The sequence below is a fragment of the Xiphophorus hellerii genome, chromosome 6, assembly GCF_003331165.1.
Source record: "Xiphophorus hellerii strain 12219 chromosome 6, Xiphophorus_hellerii-4.1, whole genome shotgun sequence".
Taxonomy (NCBI): Eukaryota; Metazoa; Chordata; class Actinopteri; order Cyprinodontiformes; family Poeciliidae; genus Xiphophorus; species Xiphophorus hellerii.
The window spans coordinates 19,367,970-19,389,359 of NC_045677.1; the positions used below are offsets into that span (position 1 = coordinate 19,367,970).

Below are 21,390 nucleotides of genomic sequence, written 5' to 3' on the forward strand. Positions count from 1 at the left end.
GGACTGTGAATTCACATTAGTGTATGACTTAGAAAGTTTTAAATAGTCACAGGAAAACTGTCAACGAAAAATGACAACCACAAATGAAAATCAGGTTAAATCCGATTTCATCAGATGCACTTTATCTGATAAAATTAAGTCCTGTGTTGTCTCTGGTTCCACTAGAGTTCACCAGAGTTCCCTTGGTGGAACTGTAAAGTTCCCCTGGGGTTTTTGTGGACAAATAAACTACGTCCACAAGTCTGGTGTTCATGGAGGAATGCAAAGAAAGGAAAGCCCTGGTAATAACATAGACATTAGAAGAAGTCTCACTACACCTTGCAATGAAATGACTATCCTCATAGTGAAACATAGTAATGGCAGCATCAGGCTTTGGGAAAGTCACAAGCGTAAACCCAATAATACATACTTCTGAAAGTCATTCCATCCATCATAAACCTACATGTATGTTTGTATTAGAAAGTCTCTTTCAGTTATTTGTCTAAAATAATCAGGATCATCAATTTTAACATAATAGAATTCACTATTGGAAGATACTTATCAGTTTATTGTAACATTTTGTCAAGTAAAACAAAATCCCTGTAGAGTAAAGCTGAAAAAGAAAAAAAAAGATGTGAAACTAATACGTTTCTTGAAAAAAATGCACAACTGAAAATACAGAAATATTAATCAGTCAAAGGGGATTACTGTAATATAATTTATTCCAGCTATAAATTTAAAAGTGTATAGTAAAATTGCCTATTTTATCTGTCCTGTGAGAAAAGAAATACCATCCAGGCTTCCATTAAACTGAAACAGAGCTAAAGGGAGCGGTTTTCCAGGTTTCCCTCTTTCAAAGGGAGGGCGAAACCTCCTGCTGCCGGGCTCATGGCAGGGCAGGGAGCGAAGCATTCCTCTCACAGTTTTGGAACACCTCTTCTGCTTTACATGCGTCAGATCTGCTTGATAAAAGGGGATTGAGTCTAAAAGGAATAGCTCACTGGCAGCTTTAGCCAATTCTGATCAGGAGAGTTGGTTTGGGAAGATGTGGAAAATCTTTGTATCTGTGACCTTCTGCTTTACTCTGGTGAGGAAGTAATACCTGTTTCTTCACACTTGATGTTTGATTAGTTATTTTTAATAATTGACTTTTTGTTAGGAAAGTGATGAAGTCTTTCACTTCAGGTGTCGGCCTCATGCCCAGAAGCCTGCCAGTGTCCATCTGACGTCCCTGTTTGTGCAGCAGGGGTGAGTCTAATGCTGGACAACTGCGGCTGCTGTAAGGTCTGTGCACGGCAGCTCTATGACAACTGCAGCAAAACTCAACCGTGCGACACTGCAAAAGGACTGGAGTGCAATTTCGGGGGCAAATCTGATTTTGCACCTGGCATCTGTCGAGGCACGCTGGCTTCTGCTCCTCTCTTGGTCTAATTTAAATGTCTATTTCCTCCCCCAGAACCTAATCTTTCCCATTTCTTTCCAATAGCTAAATCAGATGGGAGAAGCTGCGAGTTCAACGGCAGGATGTTCCAGAATGGGGAAACCTTCCAGCCAAACTGCAAATATCAGTGCACCTGCATGGATGGATCTGTCGGGTGCGTCTCGCTTTGCACTCGTGACCTTTTGATGTACCGAGTGGGCTGTAAAAAACTGAAGAGGGTTAATGAGAAAGGATGGTGCTGTGAACAACTCATCTGCCTCAATAATGCAAACACAAGAAGGTCTGGGTCAAGGAAACACAGACGAAAGTACAAACAAGACCCATCTGATGGTGACTTTTCTAACAAGAATGATCCTCCACATGTTTGGAGAGGAGAATTAACAGGTGAGTATTCTGTTTTTGACATTGTTAAAATAGAATGGGACCCCTTTAACTTAAATGGTTAATTTTAGCTTTTAGGAATCATCCAAAGAGGCTTGAAACAGGAGTCCAGTGTCAGTCTCAGACCACAGCCTGGTCACCCTGCTCCAAATCCTGTGGTCATGGGGTTTCCTCCAGGATGACCAACAACAATATCAAGTGCCAACTGGTGACTGAAACTCAGATCTGTGAGATCCAACCCTGCAAAGAAATTCCCCAAAAGGTACTCTTGCAATGTCCTGCATGTTGGTTACACATAAAATTCAGATTTATTTCTGCAAAAGAATTTGGAGAAGGTTTACAGAACTTTGTTCAACATCTAAAGTCTAAGTTTTTAAATTTTGTTCCAGAGAGCTGGGAAATGTAAGGGGAAGGCTGTCCATCCAATTCAGATGTCTTATGGTGGTTGTCATAGACTGAAGACATTCCAGCCGAAACACTGCAGGTCCTGCTCAGACGGCCGATTCTGCCGGCCTCACAGGACCCGGACACCATCTGTCCATTTCAAAAGCAAGTCTGGACAGACTTTTAAGAAGAAGGTAGCAATGACTGGCTCTTGACTGTGAGATTTGGACTTCTCCAAGAGCAGTAAAAATGTTGCTCACCCTCTATGGACGTTCTAATACGATTCAGAAACGCTAACTGTGAATCTTAGAGCAATTCAAATAAAAACTATTATTCTGGAATTAGCCATTTGTGGCATTGGAGAATTGTGCTTTGCTTCTTTGTGAAACCTTTCATGTTGTGAAAGTTTGGGTCTTTTTCTTTGAACTCGTCACTTACACTTTTTTAAACATCAATTTAATGCTTAGTTTCTGTCATTGACAAGAAATGTGTCAAAACATGACACATTTGCCAGTCCAGCAAGTAAATTAGAATGACACCAACACAATACCAAAGGCTTCTTTTAATTTATTTAATGTGACATTATTCTAAAACTGACAAACACTCACACCAGTTCACAAGGCAAGAGAACAGAATGATGCTATAAGAATCTAAGAAACCAAATGCATAAAATAACACAAAACCACAAGTGCAGTTTTCCTCGGACTCTTAATGGGATTTTTATATTTTAAAAGATCATTGCAAGAACACAGAGATCTAGTAAACAATAGTTTATGAGAATTTAGAGATTATGACGGATAACAGTGACGGTAAAGGATAAAAAAAGACTATTATTTTTATTTAAATCAAGAAAAACTAATTACAGTAATCCACTACCATTACAAGATGTGTTTGGAAAACATCCCAAAAGTTTTCAGTTATTCAGTAATTGTGTTTGCAAACCAGCAACAAGATCTTCACAAATAAATTAATTTACAGCCTCACTAATCTCATACCAGCTGAGAAGGAAAAGGAAAATATGCACCACGTCTTCTCACAAATCACTGCAAAAACAGATGTTTTTGTTTTTGAGACATTGGAAAAGCAGATTTATGAGGATTAAAAATATCCTAACCACCGCTGATGTTTTCGTACATTCACCTACAACTTGACTGTTGCATACAAAAAAGTAACATACAAGCATGCAAAAATAATAAACAGTACATGTCTGTTTGCAAAACTGCAACCTAAAAAAGGGACTAAAACAACAGAACTGATTCAATCTGATAACTTTATGGTAATGTATAATGAGTGTTAAAAGTAAGCAAATATAAGTGTCTTGTGTTTTGATGTTAATAAGCTGCACTTAGTAGAAATTTCATTGTCTTTTATAAAGGTACAACTTCATCTAGAAGATCAATATGGTTTTCTTTAGATTGTTTACCAAATTTCACTGTTCCTGAGAAATAACATACATTTTTGTGTATAAAGCTGAGATCACAGAGAGATAACACTACATGGTAATGAGTACATGCAGGCCAGAGATCTCCAACAAGACAAGAGGTAAATAAGGAACATGTTTCCAGTAAAAAAAACAAAACAAAAAAAACACAAAAAAATAATCCATATACCATTCACCAAAGACAAAAAAGCCTAAGTGCCACATGTCCCACATGTGGCAAGCCCAAGTTAATCAGATTTGACAATTGATCTACATACTTGACATGATGCAAGCTCAGGACTGAAAACCAATCGTGTGTGCAAAGAAAACAGAAGTCATTAACCAACTGGCTACTGGCTAGACTAAAGAGCTTAGAAACAAAAATCCATCTGTCCCTTGACCTTGAACCATCTGCTCAATCTGAAGATGCGTCCTTAAAAAGGAATCTGATGATTTCAGGCATTCAAATCAACTACACCCAGACAATATGCTAAACACAGGAAGTGGAAGCTTTCTCTGTGCAACACCCTGCATTTTCAGGCAACTTCCTGTTATCAACAAACAACGAGTCTTAGTTTTCTAAATCCCCTCCACTGACCCCGGGGTTTAATTATCCTCAGTGAAATGTTTGAGGTTCTGACCTCTCAACTCTTTGAAACAAAGACTTAATAACATTCATAGTCCACAGAAAACACAAACCAACTCCTTAAAGCCACAAAAATGTGCCTGAAGAGTTTAGATATGTCTTCTGCCACTTAAATTATTAATATAAAGAGTCTTACTACTGTAGCCAAGGCCATTTAAGGAATATTGACGATTAGGCATTATTGTTCAAATTTTACATTGTAGAAATATTAATAATCGGAAGTAAATTTTTGGATAAAACAATTTACCATTCATCATTCTAGTTTCCAAATGAACTTAGGTGTTTTTGTTTTCAACAACTTTCTCTTAAAAAAATCATCAGAGTGCACAGATGAGGGTCATTTTTTCTGCTGCACCAGTTTAAAAATGTAGCTCCAGGATTTAGCACCTAGCACTTTTACAGAATGCATCCATTTAACAAAATATGAAACATCCGCTCTTTGGACCTGAGCTAAAATATCTATCAAAACCTCTATAAATTTGGGGTTATCACCGTTAGCTGTATGCAGCAGTTATTGTCTCTAAATAAAATGTCTTCTTCTTGACTCTCACTTGATATAAATATTACAGTGTAACACACACACACGCCCGCACACACCCACACACAAAAAAATGGAAACCATCATTTTAGGAAATATGATGTTTGTACAAAAGTTGATGTTTGCACCCCTTCATCAAAAATTGCCATGTAAGATTTTTTGAGGAAATCAACGTAATTCTGAATGCTGCGTTTGTGGCTCTCTGATTGGTCCAGACTGAGCTCCAGGTTCTTTAGACGCACCTCAAACTGTTTCGCCGCCTGAAGATCGACGGCAGACAAGCAGTAGTTTATTTGGACATCAGCTTAACTATCAGACATTGCATCATTTGCTGGCATAAAAAAGGAGAACATTTTAGAAATGTGATGCTCACATTTTGCTTGCTCTCACGAAGAAGCTTCAGTTCATTATTCCTTCTGCTCTGCTCAGCCTGAAGCTGTAGGATTTTCATCTGCAGAGCCTCTTCTCTGGAGGAAGTCTGGCTTTTTACTTTACTCACCTGGGACAAATGAATGATTAACTCACTAATGTTGGTTTAAGCTAATTGTTTCTTTTAATCTGAGCAAAAATTTCTTTGTCTTTCAAAGTTTGACAGGACAACTGCTGAAGCTCACCTGCTCTCTGACATCCGACAAAGCAGCTTCCAGCTGCCGATTCAGAGCTTGACACTCAGAGGAGCGCTGATCCAGCTGCCGGTTGCTGTAGCTAAGGGCCTCGTCCTGAGCCGCCTAGCTTCCGGACCAGCTCCAGGTTCTCCTGCTGCACCTGGTCGATTTTTCTGAAGAGGAAAGGTATTTATGTCTACTTCAAACTACAGGGGTCAAACTCCAGTACTCAAGGCCTTGTGTCCTGCAGCCTTTAGATCCTGCTTCAACACACCTGAATCACATTATGTGTTCATTAGTGGGATAATTTAGCTACAATGTAACTAAATTACACTGGAGTAATTGAGCTACACTGGAGTGGGGGGACATTTAAAATCGGTAACTGCACTTGAGGACTGGAGTTTGACACTAATGGTTAATACCAAAGCTTATTTGTTTGCTGCAAAGGCCCAAATCAAATAAAACAAATTTGTGGTAAGACTCAAAATAAAAGCACAAACACAGACTCCCCATTCAAGCTTTCCAAGCTTTCTTTCTTTTTTTCTACAATGTTAGTTTGGGGAAAGAAGTAACTTTGAACATGTGAGTGAAATAATCGTGTCTGTAAGTTGTTTGTCAAAGATGAGCAGCCAAACATTTTTGCCACTAGATGTACAAAGCTGATAGAAACATACACCTGTCGACTTGCAGATGTCAGTTAAGCAAAGGTTGGTTCAGCCACTGTGTGTGTTCTTACCTTTGGAGAGAATTCACTTTTTCTTGTACCTTCACATTGGCCTCATGAACAGACTCTTTCATCTCCAGAGATGATCTCAGCTGTTTACTTTGAGTCTCCATCTGCAAATAGAAATTGTATAATTCTGAGGCACATGGTTTGGATGAAGAGAAACCGTTCAAAAGGGAAAATAATTATTTAGCGAATACATTATGTGGGAGACACAATGTAAGTGATGGAGAACTCACACAGCACAAATACACACAGGGGTGCATTTTCTACACTGCAAACAGGTTTTTTTGTTGGTTGCAACCAGAAAAACCATCAAGATAAGAAAGCACAATAGAGACACGGGATGTACTACCACCTAGTGGCAAGATATATGTAAATGAGTTTTACATGTTACATCTGATGACAACAGCTGGCGTTGCACACCTTAAACTGCAGTTGCTTAATGGACTCTGATTTTTCCGAACACTGCCTCTCCAACCTGCGCAGGTTCTCCTGGCATTGGAGGAGACTCTGCTCGGCTTCACCCAGTAACTCAGGGTAAACTCTCAGCTCCTCTATGCGTCCCTGCAGCTCCTGCCTGACCTGGGCTCCAGGGTGGGTCCAGTGCAGGGAATAGGCACAGCATAAACACACTTTTAAGTTTGCAAAGCTCCCCATCCATGCTACTTAGACTGAGAAGATTTACATTCTGTTAGGTTGTTAAAACAAACTATTTGAGGGTTTATCAGAAGAGATCTAACAGCATAGTGAAAGGCAATTTATCAGCAAAAAAGAGAGAGATGTGGAGTTGTTTATATTAGAAAAAGTACAAGAGTTATGCGAGAATTTCTACTTCAATCAACCATTAGTCATTAATTGCTAAAGGGATTAAAATGTGGAGGTGGGAATACCTTCTCAACTTCTGCTTCTTTCCTGTCTTGTGTCGTTCTTGTTTCCCTCAACAGATTTGCATATTTTATTTGAAGGCTGTCAATCTCAGCTTTGAGTTCTGCAACCTAGACAAAGGAAAAAGACAGTTGAGTCTTTAATGTGATAACAGAGTTCCTATAATATGGCCACATTATTCTGTTTTTTAATCAGCTTATGGCTTCATGGATATTTGAGTACAAAACATTCAGTTAATTGGGTTTTATTAGCATTTTATTTTCACAAATGACCAAACAACACAGGACTGAAGATGGTTGCTGATTCAGCAGTGTGGTGAAGGGCTATCTTACCATTTTGGAAGTTAAAATGTAAATGATAATATCAAATCTGGCCTGGGCAATCCAAGATGAAACAGCTTTTTAAAATCAGTTTCATTTGTAATCAGGAATAACCCCACCAAAATAAAAACCTTGTGCTCATTTTAAGAAAAGTTAAAAAAAAAAAAGGCAAAAACCCCCTGACATATTCTATAAGTTGGACTTGAAACCAAGTTGTGAAGTGGCCGATCAAAAATTAATATCACCATCCTAAATATAATCCAAAGGTAACCTCCCTTCAGAGCCTTTGTTATTGTAAAGAACACAGACCTGAAAGTGGCATTGTTCCGCTTCATGTTTCTTTTCTAGCGAGATGGTCTTCTCTTCAACGAGCGCCGACTCACAATCAGCGAGCTGCTCCTCCAACTGAGCCACGGACGTCTGCAATCACGCATAAATAAATATAATTTCAGCTGCAGAATTAGAGTAAAAGCAACAAAATGCCAGAAAAAACAGCCGTGAAAAATGTAGCCTACTAGAAGAAATAGAAGGCAAATGTGCTGTTTGAGAAATTAGAGCACTTTTTTTTCAGTAATTCAATATAATAAGAGAAAATTGTATTGGTCAATACAGAGTTCACAGAGTTAGTAGTTCAATTGTTTCTTTCTGTTAAATTTGCATCTCAAAAAACTGAACATGATATATTAACAATAGGAGAAAGATGTGCAAAAGAAATATTAAGATATGACCACGTTATGGTTTATACAACCATGGGAAATATAGAAGACTGCACACTTGTGCAGCAAGGAATCATTCATAACCTCTGCAAGGGATAGTAGTTGTTCCTTGGAATAGTAATGGAAGGTTGAGTGTAAGGAAAACCTGTGGTAGAACAATTTCCATAAACAACAAGGATAATCATGGCCTTGACCAGATTGTTAAGCGAAGTCCATTTAACAAATTAGGGAGAGTCAGAAGGCGTGAACCACAGGTGGTGTCAGTGCTTCAAGAAGTTCCACATGCAGGATGAACCTCATCCAGAAAATGAGCTGCAACAGTTATAATTCTTGTTCTAAGTCTCTCATGAACCGCGGACAACATTCGAAGCAGCTTAAATTAGGCTAAACAGAAAAGGGACAGAAGCGGACTTCAATGCAGTCACGTCCTCTTTTATCAACACAAGGAATCTCAGTTGCAGCGCCACCACACATGAACATATCCACGCCTTGGATATGTTCATGTGTGGTGGTTTTTGAAGCAATGACTTTTTCTACTGCAGTTTTTGATGATACTCTAATCTATTGAGTTTAACATGAAATCATTAGACAAACCATAATTTCTTTCCTTTAGAATCTGCACTATCGAAAAGATGAATTCCCTACAAAAGCTGTGTGTCGCTTCATACCTTGAGCGTTGCATTAGTGATGGTGAGGTCCCTGTTGTCAGCAATGAGTATGTCAAGGCTTTGCACCATTCTTTCATTAGCTGCAGTTAGCTCGTCCCTCTCTTTCTGAAGCCTCAGTGTCAACTCTGCTAACTCACTTTGTTGGAGGAGAAATATCATGAGGTTTATCAGTATAAATCTGCAGCTGTCTTATGTGCATGCTGGAGTCTACGAGAACGACTGTGTAGAGCACAAACCTTTTCATAAGGTCTATTTGAGCAACAAGTTTTTCTCTGTCATCCGTCGTCTGCTCCTTTCGCCGTCTCCTGGAGTCTCTTTCTGAACGGGCTTTAGCCAGTTGGGAATCCTGACAGTGAAAGCAACATCCTTGAGTTTTGAAGGTGCATTTGACTTTGTACAACCAGCACTTACATTTGTTTTGATTTCATACCCTTTCCTTTAGCTGTGCACTGCACTTTTCTATGGCAGCTTCGAATCTCTCTGCTCTCAGTTTCTGTGCTTGCGTAGCTTTCCTCAGAGATTCTTTGTCCTTCACAGCCTTTTTGGTCAGGGAGGCGAAGGATGTCTTCAGCTGATCAGTCTCCGACTTCTGCTTTGCTACAGTTCTCTCCAGGGTCTGTAACACACCAAACAAAACAACAACAACAAAAAAAAGAAAAATCTTAATATCATGTATTTTAAAACTTTTCTTTCACAGTTTCAAGTTAACAGGGTGGAGGGTTTTTACCCGTAAATGCACAGTCAGGCGATTGTTCTCTGCTTCCTTGTTGCGCAGCTGCCCCTGCAGGTGAGTACGAGTTGCTTCAATGGACTTGGTGGTGTGAACTAAGCTTTTAATGTTCTCCTGATAAGATGAACAACAACAAAAAATATTTAAAAGATATAAATACATATATTTTAAAAAATGTTACAAAAAGTTACAAGGCCTATTTGCTTTTATTTAAAACATGAAAAGTAACATTAGTTTTCATATTGCTTATTACTGATAGCATCAGCTACAACAATAGTTTATTGCTGTTTTAATAATTTTCAAACGCTCACATAGACATTCTTAAACATTTTAAGAACCATGACATTTTAAAAACTTAGAATACCTCTGTAGTAGTAACCAGCCCATGCCTACTTGGGAAAAGATTATATTTTTGAGTATTAGTTGTTCTAACCTGCTCTTCTCTCCGCAAATCCATCAGTTTACCAATCTTCTTCTCGGTCTCATCGAGGTCTTTTTTTAAATTCTTTTGGATCAAAATAAGGACAATTTTGTCATTTCCCCCCATCGGACCTTATTTACAAAATTTATTTGACCAAATATGATTTAACAAAACAGTCACCTCATTTTCACTTTCAGCGTTTCTGATCCATTTCAGTAAAGTTTCCATCTTTCTGTCAGCATCAATTCGATATACCTATGAGCAAATAATGTCAAACTTATGAATAAAACATGTTTACATCTTCTATTTGCTGGTCTATATTTACAAATGTAATCAACATACTAAAAAGCAAAATCTACCTCTGCATCTTGAAGTTGTTTTAGCTTCTGTCGCACTGATTTATTCAGACGCCTGAATTCTTCCAACTTCTCCAGCAAAAGTCCTTTCTGGCGGGTGATTTGGCTTTTGTCTTTGGTAGACTTCCCAGAGGTCTAAAATAATAATAAAAAAAGGCATTACAGTTCTGAAACAGTCACATTCTAAAGAAATTGCAAATGTTTAAAACAAAATCTGTGGGATACAAAATTGCACAAAAGAAGCATACAGCAAATTCGTTGTCCACTGCATCTTTGAAAGCCACAAGCTGGATTGCTGCAGCGCTGGAAGCAGCTTCTGCATCTATTAGGACTTTCAGAAAAGGGCTCTTCCCACTACTGAAGTTCTCGGGGCTAAAAACAAGGTTGAGAAAGAGAAAACCTTCAGGTATCCTAGAGCATACTGCATATTTTGCCCAGCTTATGCTGCGTTTTACAAACAAATATGTGTTCCACATCCTCACCCAGACTCAGCTCTTGCCTGGACACTAGTGCACGCCCTGTTCTCTTCTGGTTCATCGCTGTTGTCTAGGTCACGACGACTCAGAGGGAGATCCTCCCTGATGTGACTGAAACCAAGTGGGGAACTTTGGGGTTTATCCTCTGGAGACATACCTTACGTTGAAAACTAAAATAAGAGAGTAGCAGTCAAAGCTAAGAGAAAAGATAGGACTATTGTGCGATTTATTTTATAGTTAGAATATGTTTACCTTATGACTTGTGCCAGCAAATGGGTTTCGAAGGTCAACACATAGCAACAGATGAGGTTGAGAAGCTGCTAAGCATTTCGATCCACTCACTAAACATTTGCTTGTTCAATGAAACCAGCAAGACCACCACCAGACTTGTTGCTCTTACTGAGCCTAAACATAGTCCCTTACAAATATATGCTTTGAAAGGACAAATATTACGCTTTCTGGTTGTTATTGACGCTACTACAATGGGAACTATGCATTCGTTGCAATATCTACACTTGATTGGTTAGCTTTCAGGCAACGTAATGACGCAAACACATTCACTGAAAGCTTATTGGCTTCTTTAGATCGGAATAAGAGGCGGGGTTAAATTTAAGTAGAGTTCCAAATAGCCAATGATGAAAAGAAGAAATGACTGAAACCATAGCAACGAAAAGGAAGTTTACAGCGACTACCCAGCTTCGACAACATCTACACAGCTAAGCCAATGTTGCTTGTTTTATACTGAAAATACCACTGCTACTTTTTTCATTTTATTTTATTTTTCATCCGAGTACGATAGCTTCGCGTTGCCAGGGCTTAATCATAGCAAGTTAGCTGGACAAGCTAATGATCGGCTGGTGAAAATGTTTAAAGCAAAAATTCTCTTCGTAGGTCCTACTGAGGTAAGATTTATTATCTTATTACAGTCTGTAGCTGTAAAGTGTTGACAAGTACACAGTCATCTTGAGTATTAACATTTACAACTGTAAAATCCTCCGTTGTGTAATAAATCTAAAGCTTGCTTATTTCTCATAATCCAGGTAGTATTCAATAATGTTGGCAACCTACATTTCTACCTCCCAACATGCAAAATAGTAGTACTTACTTGATTACAATATTTATGTGTAAACACAACATTATTAGTAATACTTTTGTGGCTTTGTGGTAAAGTTCTCACATTCTCAAGCAAAAGATATGCAAGAAATCCCGTCCATGATATTCATACCATCTTTTTGAGAGCATTATGGTGTCAAACATACATCGTAGACACCATCTTAAATTTGGTGGTTGTTTGTGTAATTTCTACAATTTTTGAACTAAGTTTTATTGGCATAAATGCCCCGACTTTAATTTTATTTATAAAGTGAACTTGATTTAGTGATGCAGCAGTTATTCAGCCAGAGATCCAAGTTGGTCAGTTTTTACTTGTTTAGCTTTAACACAGTTCAGCGGATAAAACAGTAGAATATCTGTATTTTCCACTGTTCATTTAATACATCAAAACTAATAACTTATTTTTTGATTATTAACACCGATTTCAAGTTTAGTAAAAGTCAGATAAAGCTTAGACATTTGTTTTGCTAAACAAAATAGGACACTTTAGGATAGGATAGAATAGAATTCACAACTGCTTCTTTTTTGACACTTTTAAAACAAATAGCTGAGGAAAACATTTTGTAATATTTATTGCCCTTAGAAAATGGAAATTTGCAGGTCAGACAAGTAAAACAGTTGAGGAAAAGCTTTATCAGTGCATTTCTAGTTGGCTGCATACACTAAAGAAAATAAGACTGTGTAGTGAATGTGTTGTTGCAAAATGTTAAAAAGATATTCCAATTTATGTAATGCCACATATGTGTTTCTTTTTCTAGAGTGGTAAGACCGTTGTTGCTAACTTCCTTTCAGACACAACAGAAAACGTGGGTGGGGAATACAGACCAACGCAAGGAGTCAGGTACACAAGTCCTGTGTTAAAAGTAGAGCACTACACTTAACCATTAACTGTTTAAAGTTCCCATTACATATTCTAAAGTAATGTGATATGAATCTCACTGAGGAGTCTGAAACTGTTCACAAAGTGTTTAAATTCATGGCCTAATGTAAAATTGTATTGCTTATTGGACTCCAGTTAACTAAATGCAGCTGCTCTCTACTGTCTCAAGGATCCTGGAATTTGAATCCCAGCCTGAGGGCAGCGGTGACAAGATCTGTGAGGTTGAACTTTGGGACTGCTCAGGGGATTTTAAGTTAGTTGACTTGTTAAACATTATTTAAATCTTGCCATGAGAAATAAGGTTCTCCATAAATTGAAGTAAAAAATTTTTTTTGCAGATTTGAATCCTGCTGGCCTGCACTGATGAAGGACTGCAGCGGTGTAGTGATCATTTTTAATCCTGATATCCCAAGTCACCTCAAAGAAATCGAGACGTGGCACTCTATCTTCATCTCCACTCAAAGTTTGCTGGAAAGCCAGTGTTTACTCATAGCTCACCACAAGCCTGGCAGTGAGATAGAACATGGCCGTCTGCCTTTAGGTAATCTTTGTGTAGTCCTCTCTTAAATCAGTGTCCATCTTACAGGACTAATGGATTTTATTTTTATTTTTTGACGCAGCACCAAACCTGAGCAGGTTGCCACTTATTCATTCTGATCTGGAGGAAGAGCCCGAAGATATGCGACATGCCTTCTACAGATACTTGGGAAATGTTGTAAAAGCAATGTCCGAGAGTCGAGAGCGAGAGGAGATGTCCATCATTACATAGCAGTAAAATGTACCAAACACCCATTTTAGTTAGCATACACTTTGACTCGAACATCTGAAATACATTATTCATTACTAATACCTTAAGATCTTCATGAGGTATTATGAAACATTTTGTAGCCCTAATATTTTTGGAAATTGTTTGAAAATAAAACATATAAGGGAATTCAAGATTGATTCAATGATTTCATTTAATAATTAGTTGGAATTCATTCAGAATGTGATACTCAGAAGTAGGGCTGCGCAATATGGCTGACAAACGTATCACGATATAAGCGTTTAATATCAGTCGATAATTATTGATTAGTTTGTTTTAAATATCTGAAATGACATAAAATTAATAAACTCTATTGAATGTAATCCCTACTGTTCTTGATCATGCTGTATATCGTGATATATTTTCTTCTTTATTTATTGCACAGCCCTTGTGAAAAGAGGAAATTCATTATTTAGACATTGTATCCAATCAGGCCTCCTTTGCCGATACACTCTCCGATGAAGAACCACATCAACACCTCAGTAGTCACAAGTCCATTCCTCACAGCATCCTGAAACAAAACAAAGGAAACCATTTACAGGTAAGAAAAGTGCTTCTTGTCAAATTCAAACTTACTCCCCCCGCCCAAATAAAATAAGGGTATTATGATTAATTTCCTCTCTACATAGTGTGTTTCTCTTGTGATCTGGTTCAAGGGGAACAAGATTGTTTTCCCATCAGTGTTGCACAGTGGTGGTTCAATATGATTTGATCACCAGTAGTTTATTATAATCAATTGCTGTTAATCTATTTCTTAAAAAGACTGATTTATTTATTTTTTTCATAATGTCTTTTTTGGAATGTCAAGCTTTTCATAATATGTCGAACGTTATTTTTATAATCCAGACCGTCTTCTTTTTTCCACCAAACTGACATTCATACTTGTCAATCATTTACTGGAATTTTTCAACATATTATTTTGTGGTCAAGCATTATATACACAATTTTATTAAGGCGCCTATCACTCTAGCTTTTCACAATCTCGGCGTTTTCAGGTAAAGATCAAGTAAATATATTTTCAGCTCCCATAAAGAACAAACTATGGAGTTAAATCAATCGTAATTTAAGTGAATGAAAAACTTCAGGTCAGCACTACTCACTTTGACTGTGGTTCGTCCGAGGCGTCCTGTCTGGTAGCTCCTAACCAGACCTTTGGCGGCCTCGATAGCTGTGGGGATCTCAGCAGGGGACGGAGGGACCAGCTCCACCCTGGCGTAGTACCAGAAGGTCGCTAGCCGGGGTTTGGAGTATGTGACAGCGGCTGCAATAAAGCATAGACCACCTTACTCGGAGAAGCAAGAAGCTGCAGGGTTGCTTCGGCTTTGAAAGCTAAACACACAACAGAGAGGAAAACCTGCAGCAGCGTTTTCTGTTTTTACACCTGATGTGACGATACGCAGAGGTCACAGAGAACCTGAGCATGTATGACGAACTGTAATAACGCGGCTTGGTTTTAAATTAACTAACCCATTTTATAAGTCTTGTAAAACATAGTAATGGTTCACTTACCACCGAGAAGTGTAGGGACTTTAGCAACGAGTTTCTGGACTTTCTGAGCCATTGTGGAATCTCTCCCAAGTACACACCACAGGAAAAAGGAAGAGGAAATCAGATTAGTTTCCGGGTTGGGAATTTCAAAATAAAACTACCGACGTGAAACACGTGACGCCTCATAATTGCCATATTGTGAGTGGCAAACTGTACGTGTGGCAAAATGACAGGAAACGGTGTTTTCCAATTATGTTTTTGAAAAAGAGAAATCATCTTTACTTTTGAATGCATGTTAAATGTAGTATTAATAATTGATATTAAAGAAGAAAATATCTTCTAATCAATATGCAATAAAGTATAACCTACATTTAACAGAGAAAACCAAAGCACTTAATTTAATTTATTTTCCATTAAAATGTTGGGCTTCATTTTTTCGTCTAACATTACATTTAAATGATAAAAATATCTTCAGATATAGTTTGGTTGACTCACTCAACTCACAAAGAGTCAAAATACAGCAACACTTTAAATGAATTACAGAAGGGATACTGGTGTAATAAAAATACACCATTACCACTGTAAATTAATCACAGTGATTTTGCTTTTTTTATTTTTATTTATTTATTTTTTCTACATGACATTACTGTAGTATTGCCTTAAACACTTATCTGGTAACTTGGTGGCATCCAGCTGTCAGTAAGTTACTGTAACCTTCTTACTAAAGCAGATTACTGTTAAACAATGGCCTTATCAATATGCATTGATAAATCCTGAAAATCTTTGGAGAGTTGAGTACTCTAGACTGTGCTAATTAAAGGAAAGTAAAACAATGCATCAGTTTTGAAATGTAGCTCATTTGTGGTTTTACGTATTACAAGGATGAGTCACTCTTTTCTGAGTCACCCTGTTACCCTTATGAAACAAAACAGTTACAAAACAAAACATTACCAACAAAAAACATCTGAGATCTACTTTTGGAACAAAGAAAAATAAAGTCCAGTGCCAACATTTAACTTTATTAATGCAGAATACACTTTTTACATAAACAAGATTAAATTGAATAAACCATATTTTGAGTTTTAAAATGCAATTTAAGACATTCATTCACAACTAGAATCTCACATTGTTTTCGGAATTTTTACATTTATTACAGTTAGAGAAAACAACATTGACTTAAGTATTACTTTTAAATTAGACAACTTCTAATATGAAAACCTAGATGTGATATGGTGCTGTTTTCATTAACATAGTTTTTTAAACATAGTTTACTAAAGCAACACTGCAGTCCATGATCCATTCACAATCCATGAAAAGATATACAACTTCACAATGTGAGAGCAGCAGGAAGCAGCTATAAAGGAATTTTAATTTGTTTGTGATGTTCATACTTTTTTTTAGCTTATAATTTTTTGGTAAAAGAATTTTCATACTAAATTTGTATGTTTCTTATCTTATTTCACCAGCAGGAACTAAGGGTACTTCTAAAAAGTAGCACATCACATAAAATACTTTATGTTTGCAATTCTAATCAAAAAGTGAGACATATTCACTGCATAATGATATATTTCAAGCATTATTTTCTGTTTGTTTTATGATTATAGCTTACAGCTATAAAAAGACCCAAAGCAAAACCAATAAAAATGTATTTTAATGCTAATGGGATGTTATGGCCTACACAATGATGGGGAGAATGACTTGATTGGTGTTAAGCAAATATTCATTGATGCTCCTTCCAAGGACTGTTAACCAAATGGTCATTGCTTAGAAGCAAAGCTCTTACCACCAGTAATAGTAATTTGAATGGAATAAATACCTGTTATAGCATAAGAAGCACATGCAACAAGGATAACTGCAGCCTTGAGAAGATTTTGAAGAAAAAATACATTAATAAATCAGGGAAGATTCACAAGAAGTGAACTGCAGCTGGAATTAGTGCTTTAAAAGCTACTAAACAAGGTCAAGAGTTATCATATTTATCATTTTTATCCTCTCATAAATCAGAAACAATAACAAAAATGATTTACCCCGTATGAGGAGAAAAAAAAGATCTGGACTGTTGCTCAGTGTTCCACAGACATTCTTTCAGATGAAAGTAAATGAAAGTAAAAGTCTAGAGTCAAAGTCAAAGTCCCTTGACTTTGACTTTGTCTCTAGTAAAATTATGATTTTTCTGTGGAAATTGTCATCTACAGTTGTCCATCCATTGTGTAAAGCCAGAGTCTGTGCAGCTGTTATTAAAATATTATATTAAAATTTTCAATGTTCACTGTTGATAAAATATTATAGAGATGCTGATTTCATTTTCCTGTAGGACATGTTCATTTAATTTCATTTTTATTTCCTTTCATTTATTTATTTCAAACAGATTTTTAAAAACAAGAAAACAAGTACTGGTACATACATAAACAAGCACAAAATAATGAGCCTACCACTACTTTTCTGTTTTAAAAAGGAGTAGGAAGAAGTGGACATTAGCTTACAGCTATATGAACACTTATTGCATGACTACACTGCCTAAAGTGCAGATACCTGCTTTAATAAGGTATCCAAAACCATTAAACTTTCCCGACCTAAACCCCATACAGAAATAGCAAAATATTGTAAAGAGGAAGATAAGAAACATCAGACTTGACAATGCAGATGAGCTGAAGATTACTATTAATGGAATCTGGGCTTCCCAAGACCTCAGCAGAGCAAAAGACTGATTGCTTCCCTGCCTCACCATATTAATGCAGTAATCCATCCGTCTTGACCAAGTACTAAATATATACTGTATATTTGGCTGAATTTATTGTATTTAAAATCTGTTTTAAATTGTCTTGAATGAGGTTGAAATATCTAGAGAAACTGAATGTTGGGTTTTCATAAACTATAAGACATAAACCAGAAAATTATAATGCACCTAGGACGCATTATCTGCATGTTTTTCCAATTGAATTACTAAAATAAATTAAATAAATATTCTAATTTGCTGAGATTAACCTTTACATAAAGCACACATAAGGCCATTTGAGATGTTTTTAAATAATGCAGAACCATACCAGAGTAATCTAAGTATGGTTAGTTTGCAATTGCAATGTTCACATATCGATGTCTTTAGCAAGTTCAACTACTGCTGTGGACTTGAGCAGCAATTAGATATTTATACAAATCACTAGGGGGAGCTCTTTAGCATGTCATACAATGATTCTGCTTGAAAGTTTTGTGTCGTTATCTGCAAAAAATTTTATAAGACACTGCTCAAATTTATAGTTTGGAGGGACTTAAATATGTTTGATAAGTTTTAGTAACTGGGTGTTGCTTCTATTCTTATATTTTTCAATCTTGTGTTATGTTAATGTAAAGCAATTTGATTTCCACTCCCTTGGCTTGTCTGTTAGTGGAAATTTTGTTTTATTGGAAACAACACTCTGATTGTTCTTCTGAGTTGAACATGAATGATCTTAGTTTCCAAAGATACCAGACACCCCAGGCTGAAATACATAGGATGACTTCCAAAAGAAAAGGCAGCCATTCAAATTTTTTCCATTTCAATGTATAATAAAAATGTCACTTAAAACGTAATTTATGGTAGGCTTGTCTGCTGTTCAAAGCATTAGTACAGAGGGAGAAGCAAATTAAAAACTAAATAATGACTCAGCCACAGCATTAGGTAAAATTATGACTGTAACCTTCTAAATAAGCTTTAATAGAACAAAATTACCACCTGACATTTTGAGCTTAAGACACCGTTTAAAGTAGAGAGTGAAATCACAATGAAATCAGACTTTGTTAATTGAAAGATGATTAAATGGATTCACAGTGATAATAAACAAAATAAATCTTTGCCAACATAAAATAATTTGGTTAGTTAAAACACACTCAGTATATTAAAACAGGTAAAATAGAATCCCCTTTGTCTTGTACTTACAGTGCCTTTAAGAAGTTGATGCCTCAATGTACAAAAGGCAGGTTTTTGTAAAAATGAGCTTTAATATGGTTTCTACATACAGACATGGTCAAAACAAATGACATCACATAGTCAGAGTTAGCATTAAACATCAGCACACAGACTGAATGAGTAGAAACTATAAGCAATAATCAGTACCTTATGCCACGAAGACAGTTACAGACCCTGTTCAGGATTTTGGGGGTAGTGTGATATTAATTGCCATATCTGGAGTTTTGACATTATTTATTTTAATCTGAATTGTAGATATTTTAGAGTTTGAAGAAAACAGTTAATCTTTTTCTTCTTTCTGTTTAGCATCTTTATCTTAAGTCAGTTTATTTGGCTTCTAGATAATGATTTTCCCCCTTTCTTTGGTTTTCTTCAGATTTGATATTAGATTGTCTAAATACACATCAGATAAAAGAAATCCCAATTCACATTAAGTTTTACCCCAAACATATTTTAATTACATTTTTCATCCGTGTTTACACAGTTTATGCTTAGATATGCAGCCTGCAAAGAGAATCTTAAAGAGGTAATTTGTAACCCAGCCCAGCCATTGGCTTCATGGAGTTATATTCAATAACTCAATATGAAAGTTTAACAGGAGGGGAGATGATTGATGTTAGTATGCTAAAACGAAAGGGAAAATGGCTCATTTGGCAGAGAAAAACGCTTAGCCTCACAGCTGTTGAAAAAGTTAATTGTCAGACATTACGGTTCTCGATTAAATATCTATCAAATCAGACAGCCGAGCCTGTTAATAGAGCACTTTTCATAATAAACAGACAGCTTTTCAAGCCACATGTCTTACACACACAAAACCACAAACTTTAATGCTTTTTACTGGAATTTTATATATTAGATCACACATGTCAAACTCAAGGACTGGGGACCAAATCCGGCCAGTCACAACTTTATATGTCACCCTCTCATTGGTGTCAAACTTCCAGTCCTCAAGGGCCGGTGTCCTGCAACTTTTAGATGTGCCTCTGCTGCACCACACCTGAATAGAATAATTAGGTCATTAGCAAGGCTCTGGAAAACTGATCTACACAAGGAGGAGGTAATTAAGCCATTTCATTCCAGTGTTTTGTACCTGTGGCACATCTAAAAACAACAGGACACCTGGCCCTTGAGGACTGGAGTTTGACACCTGTGCGGCTAGACTCTAGAGGACCACATTAACAGAACCTTAAAGATAACAGTTGTGTGCTTAAATATTATTCTATTATGCAAAACAGAGCAATTTATACCTGTATATCACCAAATTGCAACTATCTGAAAATACATTCAATATTACTTAACTTGAAGAAGCACTCATCAAATGCAGACAGCTATTTATAATAATAGTTAATTTTATAAATACATTCTGCCACAACTAGCTCTTGAAGAACAAGAAAATAATACTTTATTTTATCAAAAATAAAAATGTAAAAATAGTGGCCTATACATTCATATTTAATTAATTAGAAAAATATTGAAAATATAATTAATTGCAGTAACTCAATTCTCTAAGTGAAACATGTTAACACAGATTGATGTTTGAAAACCTTTCATAGGAGAATATTTAATGCTTCATCGGCATGCATTCTAACGAATTCAATATAACTATAAATTCAGCCCCATTTTTGTTGATATTGTCTAAGACATTTAGTGAATCCAATGGCCTTCAGAAGCCATCTATTTAGTAAATGGAGTTAATTTCTGTGTAACTTCCTCTCTGTTTAAATCCAGCTGTTCTGTGAAGGCCTCAGAGGTTTGCTAGAAAACGTCAGTGGAAAAACAGCATCATGAACACCAAAGAATGCAGTGGAAAGGTCCATAAGAAAATGGAGACGTTTAAAATAGGACTAGAGTTTAAAACCACCAAGTTTATGACATCTTATGGAGAACTGGTCAAGTCAAAGGAAGAGTGGAAACAGGTGGAACCTGCCAAGGCACCCACCTAAACTGGAAGGTCAATCAGGGGTGCCCAAAGTCGGTCCTCGAGGGCCGGCATCCTGCATGTTTTAGTTCTCTCCCTGGTGGTAGTAACAATCTTTTCAGCATGTCAATGTTCTTCTTAGGCCTTCTAACGAGCCGTCATTTGATGCAGGTGTGAAACCATGGAGAGAACTAAAACACGCAGGATGCAGGCCGATTGACTTTGGGCACCCCTGGCTAAAGGATGACCATAAGTTCTTTCAATATGAAAAAAGTGCTTTAATGTAAACATGAGCTTCAATTAAATAAATGATCACACTCAGTTGAGTAAATATGCAACAAGAAACCACACAACACCTACCTAAGAGAGCAACAGAACAGTATCTCACACTGGAACCAATTAAAAAATCTTGATTTGCCTCAAACCCCATCCAGTTTTCTGATTACTTTTCTCAGGTGACTCATTAAATGATTTAAAACACCCAGAAATAACCACATTTGGCCACTCTATGTAATTCCTTGCAAATTAACTATGTAAAACCTCTCAACAG

General features: G+C 36.8%; 4 protein-coding genes across 6 annotated transcripts; 2 read left to right on the top strand and 2 right to left on the bottom strand.

The window, feature by feature from the left end:
• The first annotated feature begins 638 nt into the window (after positions 1-638).
• LOC116721730 (CCN family member 1-like) lies at positions 639-2,547 on the top strand. 2 transcript variants are annotated; one of them, XM_032565638.1, is made up of 5 exons: positions 639-1,066; positions 1,165-1,378; positions 1,466-1,804; positions 1,873-2,063; positions 2,191-2,547. In XM_032565638.1, the coding sequence occupies exons 1-5, from the start codon at positions 1,025-1,027 to the stop codon at positions 2,398-2,400; spliced, it is 996 nt and encodes a 331-aa protein (XP_032421529.1). In that variant the 5' UTR covers positions 639-1,024; the 3' UTR covers positions 2,401-2,547. The 2 variants fall into 2 exon arrangements, with proteins under 2 accessions (XP_032421529.1, XP_032421530.1); XM_032565639.1 differs by having other exon boundaries at positions 640-1,066; positions 1,139-1,378.
• Positions 2,548-2,736: 189 nt separating this feature from the next.
• On the bottom strand, positions 2,737-11,178 carry LOC116721725 (outer dense fiber protein 2-like). The gene is given in 18 exon segments (XM_032565634.1): positions 2,737-5,049; positions 5,163-5,288; positions 5,404-5,517; positions 5,519-5,567; positions 6,131-6,231; positions 6,545-6,703; positions 7,012-7,116; positions 7,636-7,746; positions 8,711-8,846; positions 8,947-9,056; positions 9,141-9,326; positions 9,438-9,554; positions 9,874-9,945; positions 10,042-10,116; positions 10,221-10,352; positions 10,466-10,589; positions 10,700-10,863; positions 10,946-11,178. Coding segments are annotated over 17 exon segments (2,043 nt in total). The 5' UTR covers positions 10,849-10,863; positions 10,946-11,178; the 3' UTR covers positions 2,737-4,872.
• Positions 11,179-11,331: 153 nt separating this feature from the next.
• Positions 11,332-13,625, top strand: ift22 (intraflagellar transport 22 homolog (Chlamydomonas)). 2 transcript variants are annotated; one of them, XM_032565641.1, is made up of 5 exons: positions 11,332-11,595; positions 12,565-12,647; positions 12,856-12,939; positions 13,025-13,227; positions 13,307-13,625. In XM_032565641.1, exons 1-5 carry the CDS (start codon positions 11,557-11,559, stop codon positions 13,453-13,455), a joined length of 558 nt encoding a protein of 185 aa, XP_032421532.1. In that variant the 5' UTR covers positions 11,332-11,556; the 3' UTR covers positions 13,456-13,625. The 2 variants fall into 2 exon arrangements, with proteins under 2 accessions (XP_032421532.1, XP_032421533.1); XM_032565642.1 differs by having other exon boundaries at positions 11,450-11,595; positions 12,599-12,647.
• A 2-nt stretch (positions 13,626-13,627) lies between these two features.
• Positions 13,628-15,142, bottom strand: LOC116721733 (ATP synthase subunit g, mitochondrial). Its single transcript, XM_032565643.1, has 3 exons — positions 15,001-15,142; positions 14,592-14,752; positions 13,628-14,002 (listed from the first exon to the last, which is right to left on the bottom strand). The coding sequence occupies exons 1-3, from the start codon at positions 15,050-15,052 to the stop codon at positions 13,904-13,906; spliced, it is 312 nt and encodes a 103-aa protein (XP_032421534.1). The 5' UTR covers positions 15,053-15,142; the 3' UTR covers positions 13,628-13,903.
• Positions 15,143-21,390: the final 6,248 nt, after the last annotated feature.